At 41.5% G+C, this 14,434-nt stretch overlaps 1 protein-coding gene across 1 annotated transcript; it reads right to left on the reverse strand.

Annotated features, from left to right (window-relative positions):
• Positions 1-1,736: 1,736 nt before the first annotated feature.
• On the reverse strand, positions 1,737-12,076 carry jdp2b (Jun dimerization protein 2b). Its single transcript, XM_017302022.2, has 5 exons — positions 11,919-12,076; positions 9,530-9,583; positions 3,609-3,826; positions 3,400-3,504; positions 1,737-2,749 (listed from the first exon to the last, which is right to left on the reverse strand). The coding sequence occupies exons 3-5, from the start codon at positions 3,801-3,803 to the stop codon at positions 2,558-2,560; spliced, it is 492 nt and encodes a 163-aa protein (XP_017157511.1). The 5' UTR covers positions 3,804-3,826; positions 9,530-9,583; positions 11,919-12,076; the 3' UTR covers positions 1,737-2,557.
• Between the last annotated feature and the right edge of the window lie 2,358 nt (positions 12,077-14,434).

The raw sequence follows: 14,434 nt of genomic DNA on the forward strand, positions 1-14,434 counted from the left end.
TCCTAACAGTGTCCACTAGAGGGCGATGTTGACCATCAATCGCAGTCATAGCGCTCATCTTGACCGTCAGGCCTTTTTTGACAGAAACACACAAAATGAGTTTGCATGTTCTCCCCGCGCATGCGTGGGTTCTCTCCGGATACTCGCTTCCCCCCACAGTCCAAGAAATAGGACTGTTAGGTTAACTGGCCTGTTTATTGTGAAATGACCACCGGAGAGAGACACTTTCTAAAAACTCTACATCCACATAAAATAAAAATAAAAAAAATCCCATCATATCCTGTAACAGGATATGATGGGATTCCAATTCCATTGGTAATGGTTCCATTTCAAAATGGAGCCATGACCAAAAGTAGTTATGAAAGATCCTTTTAACTAGACTTCAGGAGTGTTTGCACAACATACAGATAGAACAACCTGACTCAAAGGCCATAACTTAGATTAAAAATTGAAATCTGAAGACCCAGTGTGATTTGTCAGAAGATGGAGCTGCAAAAGGTCATTGTACCGTCTCTCTGTTGTCTATATCCAGAACCTGTTTCACATCTGCTACAGAAACATGGATCTAAAAACTAACAAAAACCCGTCACACTTTCTTCATACAGTTTTTTTTTTTTTTTTTACTGCTGCCATCAGACTAACAGTACCACATTAAAAGCAGAACCACCAGATGGCTACACAGCCCTCTGCCTCCAGCTGTTTAAAACGCTGAACTGCTGATAAGTGACTGCAGTTGAGACATATTCAATATGTGCAATAGTTTGATCTGCTATTCAGTCTGTCTGCGTTTTAGTTATTAAATGTAAATAATTTTCTTCGGTGTGATCCGAGCTGCAGGGAGTTTTTGCGTTGGGACCGTGTTTTGGGAACCGAGACGCAAATTGTTTTGAAAGCAGACTACTTAGCCTTTCCCTTCCAGTGTAGCGTTTCTGCTTTTCAGTGGCCCGATCCCTCCTCTGTTTGTGCGTTTTTTTTTACTCTGCAAGCGACACCTGAAATGCGTCTCTCTTCGCACTCCAGGGCAGCGAACTCGTGCATGCTGGCTGGGCGGCAAGCCATGACACCACATGTTTAGGCAGGAATGAAAGACGCAACAGAGGCTGCATTGTCTGGTAGCGGTATGGATTCACTGCAAAAACATATTATCATAATATTGCAGATTTAACTATTAGATTGGCCCCATGAAAGTCAGCTGTGATAACTTTCCTTTTTATACTGTGGCTTTCATTTGGATTTGTGGATAAAGCAGCAAACAGACAGACCTTCAGAGGGTTTCTAATGATTTCTGCAGCTGAATTGTATCTGTTTTCCATAAAAGTGCAGTCGGAAATTCTGGACATCAGCCAGTCTGTATAAGCTTTCAGCTCAGAGAATTTACTCAAAGTATCTTGGTAGAGGCAATCAGTGATTGGCAGCAAGTAGTAGAGTGATAGGTGATCCTAGTCAGTCAAACATCTGCCGTGTCTGCACATTTCACATTTTCTCTGCTGATCCAGGAATAAAAACGAAGCAATCAAAAGAGAAGGAAATGAAAGCGTGACTGACCCTCTCGGAGTTGTGCAAAATCAAAGTTAAAGACCTGATTCTGGCAATACGCCTGAATGGAAGAAAAAAAACGTGATCACCCAACGTTTGATATTTGATCGCGATGGTGTCATGATAGCGGATCTCTGCGGAAAACTCAAAACAGTTGCTTATCAGAAGCATAAAAAAAAAATTTAAAAAAAGCAATGTACTTTCTTTTCGTTAGAAAATAAACTTTAATCTATTCAGGATATGCAGGTTCGTACATAGATACAGATGCAGACACTCAGCTGCTTCTTTTTGCAGCTGTCTGACAGGTTAGGAAAGACGGGGGGGAAGACAAAAATCACATCAAGTGATTAACGAAGCATTTTTGTATGTTTCATGTATACAAAGCCGTATAAAACAAGTACAATAATGAAAACACAAGTCTAAAAAATAAGTGTGTAAACAATTTGTGAATATGTGCTTCTCATGACGCCAGCGCCACCACGAATCGGATCAACCGGTACCTGCCGTCGTCGAGGCAGGGTATAAAATACTAAATAAAATAAAAAAACAACTGTTCTCCCACTGGTGTGTTTTTTGTACTGGGTGCTGTAACCTAAAAGCTCTACACCTGTGTAATGTGACTAGAATACGTAGGAAGACTGCAGAACTCCTAAGTCAATATACGCAGGGCTTTGGTAACAGAGCACCTTGTTGCTGTTGGTGTCAATCCTCTGGGCGTTCTCCAGCCGGATCGTCTACTTCCATTGGTCCCTTTAAGGAAAAGATGGACGAAGTAACAACATGACAGGCACAGTGGGTGTTTCCAGTCTCCCCAATGGACAGAGCCAGCTCCTGGTAGCAGTACTGAGGAAGCCCCACAACCTCAGCTCTTTGGGCAAAAGTCTCCAGCCTGGAGCTCAAGTGCTCATTCAGAATAATTTTGCCAGGTATGTTTGTTTTGTTTTTGTTTTTGTGCAGACGTCTGTCTCGGCAGTCAAAGTTCAGCTTGCAGGACTTTTGAGTCCTCTCTTCTCCCGGGGCCTCACTTGGTTTCGGCGGACAGCTGCTCCAGCAGCGGGTTGGCCTCGCTCTCGGGTGTTTTCACGCTGTCGGTCCGCACTATGCAGGTGGGCCTGTGGAGGTTGAGCATCACCATCAGCTGCTGCCTCTCCAGACGGAGCTCCTCGATCTGGGCCTTCAGCTCCGAGTTCACCGTTTCCAGGCGCTCCGATTCCTGAAGAGAGACGTGGAACCATTAGACGCATAGAGGCGATGAAAGTAGTAAACTTAACACACTGATGTTTCTTGCAGAGTGAAAAAAGTACTGACTTTGGTAAAAAAAAAAAATTATATATATATATGTATTATGTTTTTAATGGCTTCCTAATCAAAACCATTCAATTTTGCAAGCAATTTATCCTTTTCAATGTAGTGCATAGCCAGAAAAAAATTTCACTGCCAATTCCATCTTTAAAAATGGTGATAAGTAGGATAAAATGACACAAATTTATTTAATGTTACTTTTGTTGAAAAAGATGCTGCAGACTTTTTTTTTTTGGCAACTCCCAAAAAGATGGTCGCCTGTTTTTGTAATACGAGTAGAAACGGACTATAGAAGATATATTTTCTCTTCCTACTCTCTCTTTACTCATGGAATTTTGTTACCCAATTGTCCCATGAGTTCGTATTCATGAAATGAACGTTTGTATGCGAATCTTGAAATTAAACTAGTTCAATAAAACTTAACCAGATGCCTTAATGGTAATTTTAATGGTGTAGAGTTGCATTAAGCTATTTCTGAAACTTAGTGAAACAAAGTCAGTTTATTCTTGACCCCAACTTCTCTGCTGCTACTTGGTACATGTGGCTGAGTCATGAACCCACCCTTTGGAGGAAGTCGGTGCGTTCCTTCTTTTTGTTTCGGCACCTCGCTGCCGCTACTTTGTTTTTCTCTCGTCTTCGTTTCCTTCTTTCTTCGTCTTCGTCCATCTGCAAACAATCATGCGGGGACAGTCACTCCCTGTGTGTTATATATATGCTGACCTGAGCTCCGCTTCGCCCGTCCGTCCTGGTTGCGTCACATATTTCCTCACCTCTGTCTTGATGGCCAGCGGCCTCTTCCCCAGCCTCCCCAGGAAATGCAGCGGCGACAGCATGGTGCCCAGCTGGTGAAAGTCTGCCAGCTTTAGCTGGTCGGTGAGGGTGGTGGCCGAGATGCCCGCCAGCGGGCCGAGGCTGGGCAGGGAGCCTGCCGCCAGCGAAGGGTCAGGTATTTGTCCCGGCATCATGTCCAACCCGGCCAAAGCCGTCGCTGTGGTTTGCGAGAAAAAAGAAAAAGGGAACGGGGAAGGATTAGCGGGGACGTTCACAGTCGAGCAATCCAGTATTTAGACGGCTGTAAAACTGCCAGTTAAGAGGTGCGACTGACTAAATGTACAGAAAAAGAAAGAGGAACGCCCATCCTGTTGAAAATGATCAAATGCATCTTCTGAAACAAAAAAAAAAAATCTGTCTTTGTCATCAGAAGTCTTTAAATATAGGTTGCCAGTTCCAAGAATGCAATCGAAAGTCGACAGCTTTCAAAGCTGTGTTATCTTTTTAGTCAGCTGCTGGTAAAAAAGAAAAAAAAAAAAAAAAAACTCATCACCGTCAGCAGTTACACACTCATTGATGTAGTTTCGCATGCAAAAGGAAGCCTGGGCAGCCTTCGCTCTGATCGCGTAAACAAAACAGCGATGGCTCCAATCACTTTATTGCTTTTGGACGTCTGTGTCCATTTTTTTTTTTTTTGGAGAGAATCACAGCAGATCAAAGAAAAGCTGGTGCATTCAATTACCGCCCTTCTTCCAATAATTTAGGGCAGTTCTACAGGGCCTGACCACAGCCATCTTTAACGCAATCAGGGAGGAATTAGGGACACGGTGGGGCAGGAATAAAAAAGGAAGAGGCCGGGGAATTAAGACGTCGCTATAATTGCTTTGAGGTCGAGTTGAGTTGGAAAACCTCTGACGGTCAAATAAAAACCAGATGAGAACAGACTCTACCCTGCCCAGCCCTGCAATCTGGGAGAAGGGAAAGAAAACGGGCAGGAGCAAATCGTTTTTCCACAAAAACACCTTCGCACCTGAAGTCCGATCAACCAGAAGCTCGAGTTGACAACAGACGGAGACTAGCGAGCAAACCCCGGGGCTACGCCGAGTGTCAAAAAGGGGGCACATGATAGCCCTGGAAGTTTGAGATTAATAGCTTTATTCACATTTGCTTCCTGAGCTTTCAGCTGCAGCTGAAACCTCCACAGATTCGCCTCCGACCGAACAAAGCCCCTCTCATATGGAACCAACAAAGACGTGTATTGTGAGGCGCTGCGAAAACAGCTAACTCTGCTGGTGGGTTTACTATCCGACTGCCTCAACGACTGGATTGAAAGTTAGACTATTTTTCTTTGGTCCTCTTCCCCCCCCCTCAAACCAGTATAGTTTAAAAACTCAAGTCTATTACAAAGGCAGTAAAGGAGGTCATAAAAACGCAGGGTTATGTAACTCGGCTCTGATGAGCTCCACCCTGCTCATGCACTAAGTCTGGTTTCACAGTTGGGATTGTAATGCATGATGGAGACCAAACAAGTGAATCAATACTGGAAGGGTTTCAGGCTCTGGTGTAGAGGTCACAGAACGTTGCACAAAAGGTAAATACATCGTAAACAAACCTTAGATAACTTTGAAATTCCCCGTGATTGGCTTCGTCTCTACATGTAATAGTATATATTAAATATCTCTTAATTGTCCTCCATGACATTTCTGTTGCTCTAGGGAATGGAGCCAGTGGCTCATGATTCATTTTTATTACCCAAGTCCTCGCAGCCCTTCCCTCCTCTGTCTCTTCCACTGTACATTTATTCAAAGTTGCATTACTTGGCAGCCAGCGTTTGCTTTTACTGCAGAGAAGAGGAATAAGACATAAAGAGAGAGGAAAAAGAAAATCCTTGCTCCCCACCCTGTGACAGTCCCAGGAGAGATTAGGCGTAGGCGGCGTGTTCAAGGATTTCTCATTTTGCAGACAGGATGTCAAAGAACAAGGGGTACAGACCGGGAGACATCCACTGCGTCGGCTGCAGACCAAACCAAGACCTCAAATGATCGCTGAGGATTTAGGCGTGTTTGTGCTCATTTCTGATCGATAGGTACAGATGTAAAAATCGGAATTTTTGTGGAAGACTTCCGTTAGTGGTTTTTGTAATACTTTTAATTTGCCGATATCAATTTTACAAAGAAGTGTAATAGAACAAATATTTTTAATGAACTTTCTTGCTCTGAGAGGTTATAATTTATTTATGTTAAACAATGATGATGTCACAACATGTGTGAGAGCACAGTCACTATAAAACTGAGTTTAGACTCTAAACTTTAGAGCAATGACAATGCTAATTTAGCTCACAGCCAGAATAAACCTCAGTTTAGAAGTTATAGAAATGTTTTTATTTCATTCTTGTAAAATATTCTGAATGGAAAGTCCTCATTACTTTGTAGTCTAGCTTGTCCAAAGCTTGCAGTTAAAAGCCACCGCATTTATTCAGCATGTAAACATCAACAGCACTACTTGTCTGCGGGGAGTCAAATCAGAAAAAAACAAAGCAGTCTGGAGGCAGGTTTGCCAGCAGCTAAAAAAAAAAAAAAAAAAAAAAAAAAAAAACAATTTCAAGCTGCAAAGCTTTTCCAGAAAAGTTCATATCGTTCTATTCTTGGAAAGTCTCCCTCCAGAGCTGAGCAGAAACGTCGCTGCTTTTAACCTTCGTCTCAAGAGAGTGAAAATCCCCCTCGCAAACTCGACAGCGAATCCGAGCCTCGAGACATGAAACTCTGCAGAAGCCCCGTCTGTTTGACACGGGGGGCGGGGTGGGAGTTTGCTGATGCGTGCCTTGCAGCGCGTAATGACAACACTAAAGGATGAGTCAAAGTGAATTCTATATTTTTGAAAAGGAGGGTATTTCTGTGTGTGTGTGTGTTTTTTTTCCCTACCCTCCGAGCAGCAGCTTGCAGCTAACGATTAGCGGTCAGTGTCTGGATGACGCAACTGCACTTCAGCGGCAGAGCAGAACGAGCTACTGCCGCACCGTTCCGGGCCGTCACCTACAAAACTAAACCAGGGAGTATGGGTGCAGGAGCCGGGAGCGGAAATGCCAACTATCACGCGCAGAGAAATGGAACCCGACTCTATTCATTCTCTGGCGTTCAGCCCAAGAGAAATGTCTGTGTGATCTGACTTAGCAGGAGGCAGGTGTGTGTGAAGAAAGGATACGCCTGGGGGTGAAGGGAGGGCAGGTGGTGCAGTTCACCGGTCTTGTCTGCTCGCATAATTTATCCGTCTTCAGCTTTACTAAACGTGTCCGTTTCCTGAACGCAATTAGTGGGGCCAAGGAATTCAGGCTCCTACCTGCAGCCAGAGGCACGGCCAGGGGCCCGATATCCTTATTCGATTTAGAGGTTCAGCACAGGCGGGGAGCGGCGCTGTATGGGTTCTGGTACACTTTTAAATTAAGTTAAAAGTTTGTACTTTATCCAGTGGTCAAAGTATAAATGCAAAAGTTATAATTTTGGGGCAGCTCTTACGTCACATGAAAACCAGGTGATGGATGGAAATTTAGATAATGGAATTAGGGAATGAAGTGTCAAACTATATTCCCTTACTTGTTTTTCCAAACTGTGTGAAAACCCTGGGAAAGGGCGCAGATTTTCCAAGGCTGCTCTACTCTTATAAGCTTCTACTTTATAAAAGAAAGTATTACAACTTTAAGAGTTTTTATTCCTGTAAATTCACAAAAGCACAGAATTTACAGGAATAAGAGCAGGGAGAAGAGAATCTGCAGCCAAGGCGTGCTCTCTCAATCTCCAGGCCAAGGTCTTGGCGATCATCATTATCGTCTGCACTCAGCCGGGGCCTTCGAGCTCGTGCTAAGTTACAGCGTTTTGCAATCCTCCGGGGTGTGTGTGTGTGTGTGTGTGTGTGGGGGGGGTTGGCAGAGACTCTCCTCGAGGACAGGACCCTTAAAACTCCAAATATACGGTATCAATGCATCTGCGGCCCTTTGTTCCATGTTCGCTGGAGCGTGGCGGCCAGACGCAGACCATGAATTAAAAGTCAACCGCAATCGAGAGTGGAAGTTGCGATCAAAACGCATTTCATTTCAGCTTTCATTTCTTTAGATATTCTTTCCACAGATAGACGGGACTGTTGTGAAGAGCTATTCTGTTTGTTTACGTTTAATCTGCTGTCTTTGTCGATGATGCTGAAATACATGCATGAAGCGCTTCTGCAGAACTATGCCTAAAAATCTTTGATTTCGCTTTTTTTTTTTTTTTTTTCCCTGCTGTGAGATCATCGTCTGGAGGCCTGCTTGGCTTGCTTCATCCCGTTCAAACACACATCTTCACCGTGCATCTGGGTGGTCCTGGTTGACTTATTATAATGTTAGCATTTGTTTTTTTTAACCTTTTGTTCCCCCCCAATATTGTAAGTCAAGATTAGACCGCACGGCAGAGTATGAGCTCGGCTCAGACGGGGATTAAATTAATCAAAATATACAAAATGCAGACAAAAGCTCTTTACACCATGTAGAGATGGCTTCTGTGACAAATCTAAGGCAAGCTGTGAGCAATCCCTGACAAGCACATTCAGACAATTTGATTTAATCCAGCCTGCTGAAGCAACCACCGGGCGTTGCGCAACAGCAGCTTGTCACTTCGGCGCTCTTTTCATACTTTGTCCTCGGATGTTTCCTCATCTGCAGCGTGTCAAGCACACACTTGCACGGTGCAGGCGCTGCTGGAGTGATCAAACAAGGTTCAGTGTCTTCGAAACCAGGACCAAAAGATCAGGGTTTTTGGGTCAATATTTTCTGACAAGGGGTGCGTTTTGTCTAAATAGAAAAAAAAACTGGCTGCTGCCCCAAAATGACATTCAAGAACTCTGGAAGTCATATCTATGACAAAAAAAAAAAAAACAAGACATTTTTCTTTCAGGGTTACACCTTTTTGGGCGTTCATGTCGAGCACTGTTTTCATAAACCATGTGGAAAGGCTTATGATGGGCTAATACTGATAATGTGATACCCCGAGCAGTGAATAGCTGCTCTCCCAGCAGTAGTATTAGTACCACTGAGCTGTTGCATAGTTGGCTCGCTCGCCTGCAATGCGTCTGCCGTCTATTCAGCGAGCTGGAGCGCAGCCCGGCAATCCTACCTCTCCGGAGACGCGCTGGAAGGCATTTCTACTTAAAATAAACTCCATGCGCCCACGTCCAGCCTCCGAGGCCCCCCCACTACCACCACCACAACCGTCGGTGCCCGCGCTGTTCGTCGGCTCGCCAGCCCTTTCCCATTAATCCACCGCAGTGTTCCACTTATGCGGAAACCATCTCACGGATGTGTCCGGGCAGGAGCTGGGGCATTTAAACCCTCCACAACACACACACACTCAGACACAAAGGAAACACACACATATATATATATATATATATATATATATATTTATAAAGCGTGCAAATAGTTTCCCCTGTGAGGCGTGTATATTTGTACAAGCATGTAACTGCACCAGGTGATGGGGCTTGCCTGCAGGGTGAACCTTTGAACTTGTAAGGGATGAAACCAACGCAAAGCCACAAACACAAGCCACCACAACAAATCCTCTTTAATGCTGCACACACGACCTTTAACCTTCAAGTCACTGAGTGTAAAGAGGCTGGCCAAGACACAAAATGTGTCTCCTTCCTCAACTGGCATTCGGCCGAGTCAAACTTGTACACGGTGACGAGCCAAAGCAAAGAAGAGCAAGGCGATCTGAGCTCACAGCCTCAGCTGAAACTTCACACTTCATTTACATCACTCGTGTTTCAAGTTGAATTAGCCAAGACATGATTTGTCCTTGTGTCTGTGTGCAGTGGAGCAAAAGTTGGAACTCAAGGGAGCGTCTCAATTAGAAACAAAGCAAACTGAATAGATTTTGATATGCTTCATACTTACTCAGAGGGAACTTGTCAGTCGTCTTCTGTCAATGATGAACCGTGTTTGGACGCCCTGCAGGAGCAAAGTGGATATCTGTCACAATTTGGAATTTGCACACTAGCAAATCAAATGTATATTTAAAAAAACTAAACAGACAAAAACTAAACAAATGAGCAATAAATTAAATGCCATGTAAAAAAATATATATATATACACAACGCCATCAGCCAGAAAGGCACTGAGAAATCAGTTGGGGACCACAATCATTTCCTGTCTGTTCCCAAGAAAGTCAGGTATAAAACCGAGGCGCACGCAGCAGAACGTCTCATACATCAACTCTGTTGCAGGAACATGTTGGATCTGCCTTGACAACCTGTTTATTTTTAAGCATTCTTTGAATTTGTGGTCAGGTCATCTTGTGTAACCTCTCACTCAACTGTAACTGCAATCAGTGGAAAGTGCATGGGGAGGTGCATTAGTTCTGCATGCAAATTTCTTCAGAAGAAAAGCTGACTTTATTTTTATGGCAGCTACCATTATTTCTCTCTTTGACTAGCTCTTTCTGTGTCCTGATTAAGGCTGCACAAGTTCGTGAAAATAAGTGATTGCAATGTATTTGCCGAAGATTGTGACAACAATTTTGATTACTATTAATACACATTTTCTAAGTAAGAGCTGCACAACGCATCATCATCATCCGAGGATCAGCGTGTGCATTCATAAGATTGCAAAGAACTGTTTGGAATGTAATATTTGTTGTGTTATTATTTCAAATGGTGACGAATCACATTCTGAATCTCAATAAGTTATTCAGTTTGTTGGAATATAAAGTTGAAGGTAAAGTGGCTCTGTTAATGGAGAACATCTATTCCCAAAGATCATTATTTCAGTTAACATTATCAGACTAATCATACCATAAAAACAACAAGTTGTAGAAATTACAATTGCTTTTCTAAATGACAGTTATCACTAAGCTCTATAGTATAAGAGGACATTGCAAAGATGATTGCCATTCAACACGTTCTGCATTTCTAATTCATACTGCATCAAATTAATCCGTCATCTCAGTTTATCCTTTCCAGCATTTTTGCACGTTTCACATCATTCTTTGTGGCCCATATGATTTTTTTCATTTTAAATCTAATCTGAGACAAATTTTACACCAGCCACTATTTGCTTGCTGTAAAGCTAGATCAGAGGTCAGAAACCTTTACAATCCAAAGAGCCATTTTAAAACTAAATTTTCCAAAATTAATATTAAGTAGAGCTGCAAAACCTATCTAACTTTTTGGAGAGAAAAAAATATGCGAGAAGAGATTTTAATGTTTTAAAAATAACTGCTGTGTATAAATCGCTTGTTTAGTGGTGATGTCCAAGAGCCACGATTTTATTACCCATTTGGAGTTTCAAAAGAAAGAAAAGCATCACTGTTTCCTATAAATATGGAAGCTTGTGGAAAATCCATTTATAGATACTTCACAAAACCTTTCCTATTCCATTTATATATAAAAATATGACTATGACTACATTCAAAATGATTATTGGCCAAAGTTAATAGGAGCCACTATAGAGGGCCTCTGTAATCACAGGTTCCAGATCACAGAACAAGATGAATATATGTCTAAACCAGGTCCACTTATAATTGACAAAAATCTAAATCAGATCAACGTGTTAAAATTTGGTCTGTTGCTTAGTAGGTCACAATAAAATGTATAAATCAAAAGAAAGATTACCACAAATGGATGCATTAAAGACTAAAAAAACCTAAACACTCCTTTATTATTTATGGTGCTATTCTGACCATTTCAGCAGGGGGGCTGTTTTTGTAGGGGCCCTTATTAGAAAGCAGTGACCGGGGCCCCACAGTGCCTCAAAACCGTCTCTGCTACTGGGCGTCTAACTGCTGCAGCACTCGGCTAAGCTAGCTGGCAACTTCTGTACAACCTGCTCTGTGTGGGTGTGTGTGTGTGTGTGTGTGTGTGCGTAACAGCGTTACATAACCGTCTTCAACAGGCTGACGGACACTACAGATGATGGAAGATGAAAATATCTCCAGACAGAGGCCAGATATCGCGCTGGAAAGACGACAGTTGCCACAACAGTTGGAACAACAACGTCCCTAACGGCTCCGTTTGTGGCAGCGGCGGAAGGAAAACTTTACAGCCGTTCAAAAGCCGAGCACTTTCCTCGCTAAAAATGAGTAAGAAAGCGCACCTAAATATGTGCAAATAACTCGCTAATAATATCGCGCAAGACCCCACGCCAAGCTAAACTAATAGCGTTATAAATCCCTTACGACGTGGTGGAAAGAAAGTGCGAAAAACAATATGCAAATATTGAACCAACTAAGAGGAAAAAAGGTGACTGCGCGCTAGCTTAAAAGCAGACTGATAAAACACACACTTGCCTGTTTTGCGTCCAAAATAAGTAAAAAAAAAAAAAAAAAATCCCGCAATGTGAGAATAAACGTCACGCTGAGGCAGTCAGGAGTCAGGCAGCTTTAAGGACTGAGCGGAGGTCGTTGCATCAGCCCGTTTAAGTACCGAGTGAGAGGCTCAGGAATGCGGAACACACGGCTCCCAGACGTAAGCATGGATGAAAATAATGCGAGAGGAGGCCCCAGAGACGCGGTGCTGTGTTGGCTCCACCCATAGCAACCAGAAAACACACAGAGACAGACACTAGGACAGACTGAAACAGAAACAGATACCTGCAGCCGAGTTCAGACTGGTGCATAAACCCATCAACACAATAAATAAAGAGACGGAATGTAGAAGCGATCCAACACAGTGTTTATCATTTGACAGGAGTTAGAAGCCAAATCTGAAACAAGTCTCACCCGGCTCTTTATTAACACGAAAATTAATAAACAAACAGATAAACAACACGAAAGGGCTTTAAAAATGACAAAGTAGTATTGTATGTAATTTCTAAATGAATATATTTAAAATATAGACTTTCAAAAAAAAAAGCTGCTTTAGTATAAGAGCTATTAAGAGGTAATTGGTAATTAATGAGATAAATATCAGCTAATTAAATTAATTAATCAAGAATATGATAAATGTATGCAGCATAAACAGCTGGAACCAGAAGAATAATCAAACTATTAAAGCATATTGACTTCTAAAACACAGTTGATTAAAAACACAGTCAATGTACTTGCAGTCAATTACATGCCAACAGAGTAAAAGTTAGTTTTGAGCTCATTGTGTCATTTCTGTTATCTAGGACCGGCCCCAAAATAAGCAAACCAAGCTGCTGCTTAATGACCCCAGGCAATTAAGGAATCCTCAGGAGCCTTAATTATTCACACAGAAATTGATTTGTTGTTTAGAAGAAACTGTTTCTAGTTTGGCTGTTAGTTGAATTGAATAATTTATAATTTTTTTTCTTTTATTATTATTATTATTTGTTCTACTGTTTTTTTTCTTTTGCAGTTTTTACAGGTAAGCATTATTTATTTGATTAATCTGACATTTTTTATAAATGTAGCTTTGATTAAGCTTTATTTCTTAAACAATGCATTGATCTTTGCTCCATTGTTCCAAACATCAAATCTAAAAATTCTTATATCTTTCATTTAAACCAGTCAACTTATTATGAAAATTAATTTGACATTGAGAATGTACATGTTTACTGAGAATTACCATTATTCGGCATAGTGTGGTTTATTTATTTCTTTGGATTTTGATTCAACCAGGCCCACGTCTTATCTGTGGGGGGCTCGCAGGGCACATTCTGCTCAAGGCCCTATTCATCATTGGGTCGGCCCTGGATATATTTTAATATGTCTCCTAGCAAATAAATATAAATCAATTTAAGTATTCCAAATTATTTCCTTCAATGTGCTTTGCAGCATGCGACACCACTACATAATTATTTTCTGGTGTGGAGTGTTTAACGTGATTGTATTATTTCCAACGGTTGGAAGAATGTGGTTTAAAGTCAGATTACAAAATGCTTGTTTCTTTAAGCCTTGATTATGTATAATTACGTTTAAGAAACTGAACATGCCAGTTAACAGCTCACAAAAGTAAATAATCTATTGATAAATTATCTGAGTTAAGTTAATCTGGTAATAATTTTTTAGCTTTTTTCTTCTTTTCTTTTACCAAATGCTTTTCATTCAACTCTCAAAGAGAGCCCTCTTGTGGATCTAGTAGAGCCATGGCCAAAGGTTTTGGCAGTGACTCAGATGTTTTGTAGTCTTTGTGTTCTCAGTTTTTGTGGTGACCGTTCACACTTTTTCTAGAGGCTTGTTCAGGCTGATCGTGTCAGTTATTTGGAAAGAGCTTTCTGTGTTTCAAAGCTTTCCGATAAAAAAATGCTTGCACAGGTAACCTCTTCTGTATTAGAGTTAAGTCATCAGGATCAAAGGTGAGAACGTGAAAAAGTACTGATCTAATTGCCAGATTGAATGATACAACAGAGGCGCTTCAGATCCTTTTGCACGAGTGTTAGCTGCAAAAGAAATCATCATAGTTTCAGTTGTAGCTCATGTACTTTTCATTTCTCCTCAGCTTTTATTGTAGCTTGAACTTGAATCAGCAAGAGAAAATTAAAATGCATTTTTTTTTCTTTATCTCTCAGAACAATGCTGAAAAACTTTCAAATTACTCACTCAGTTGCTTTTTTTTTACCACTACAACTAAAGCTTGCTGTATTTAAACAATAAATCATTTAATTTCATATTATCCAGTGGTGGTCCAAGGTTATGACCTCCTAAGCAGAATTACATTTAGGGCCCTTTCAAATGGTCCATGCTTGATCATTTTTGCTTTCTTTACTCTAAAGAACCGATTACTGAACCAACAGTGAACTGAACTGATGCGACAGAATGTGCTTTGCTTGACAGTCAAACAAAGACATTATTTATTAATATAGGTTATTCCAGTTGTTATTTTAGTTTATTTTAGTTTAGTT

Source organism: Poecilia reticulata, chromosome 21 (assembly GCF_904066995.2).
Source record: "Poecilia reticulata chromosome 21, P_reticulata-male-v2, whole genome shotgun sequence".
Classification (NCBI taxonomy): Eukaryota; Metazoa; Chordata; class Actinopteri; order Cyprinodontiformes; family Poeciliidae; genus Poecilia; species Poecilia reticulata.

Coding starts and splice junctions, on each gene's coding strand:
- jdp2b (XM_017302022.2), bottom strand. CDS start 3,803: ATGATGCCGGGACAAATACCTGACCCTTCGCTGGCGGCAGGCTCCCTG. Junction 3,505..3,608: donor CGCTGGCCATCAAGACAGAG/GTGAGGAAATAT, acceptor GATTGTTTGCAG/ATGGACGAAGACGAAGAAAG. Junction 2,750..3,399: donor GCACCGACTTCCTCCAAAGG/GTGGGTTCATGA, acceptor GTCTCTCTTCAG/GAATCGGAGCGCCTGGAAAC.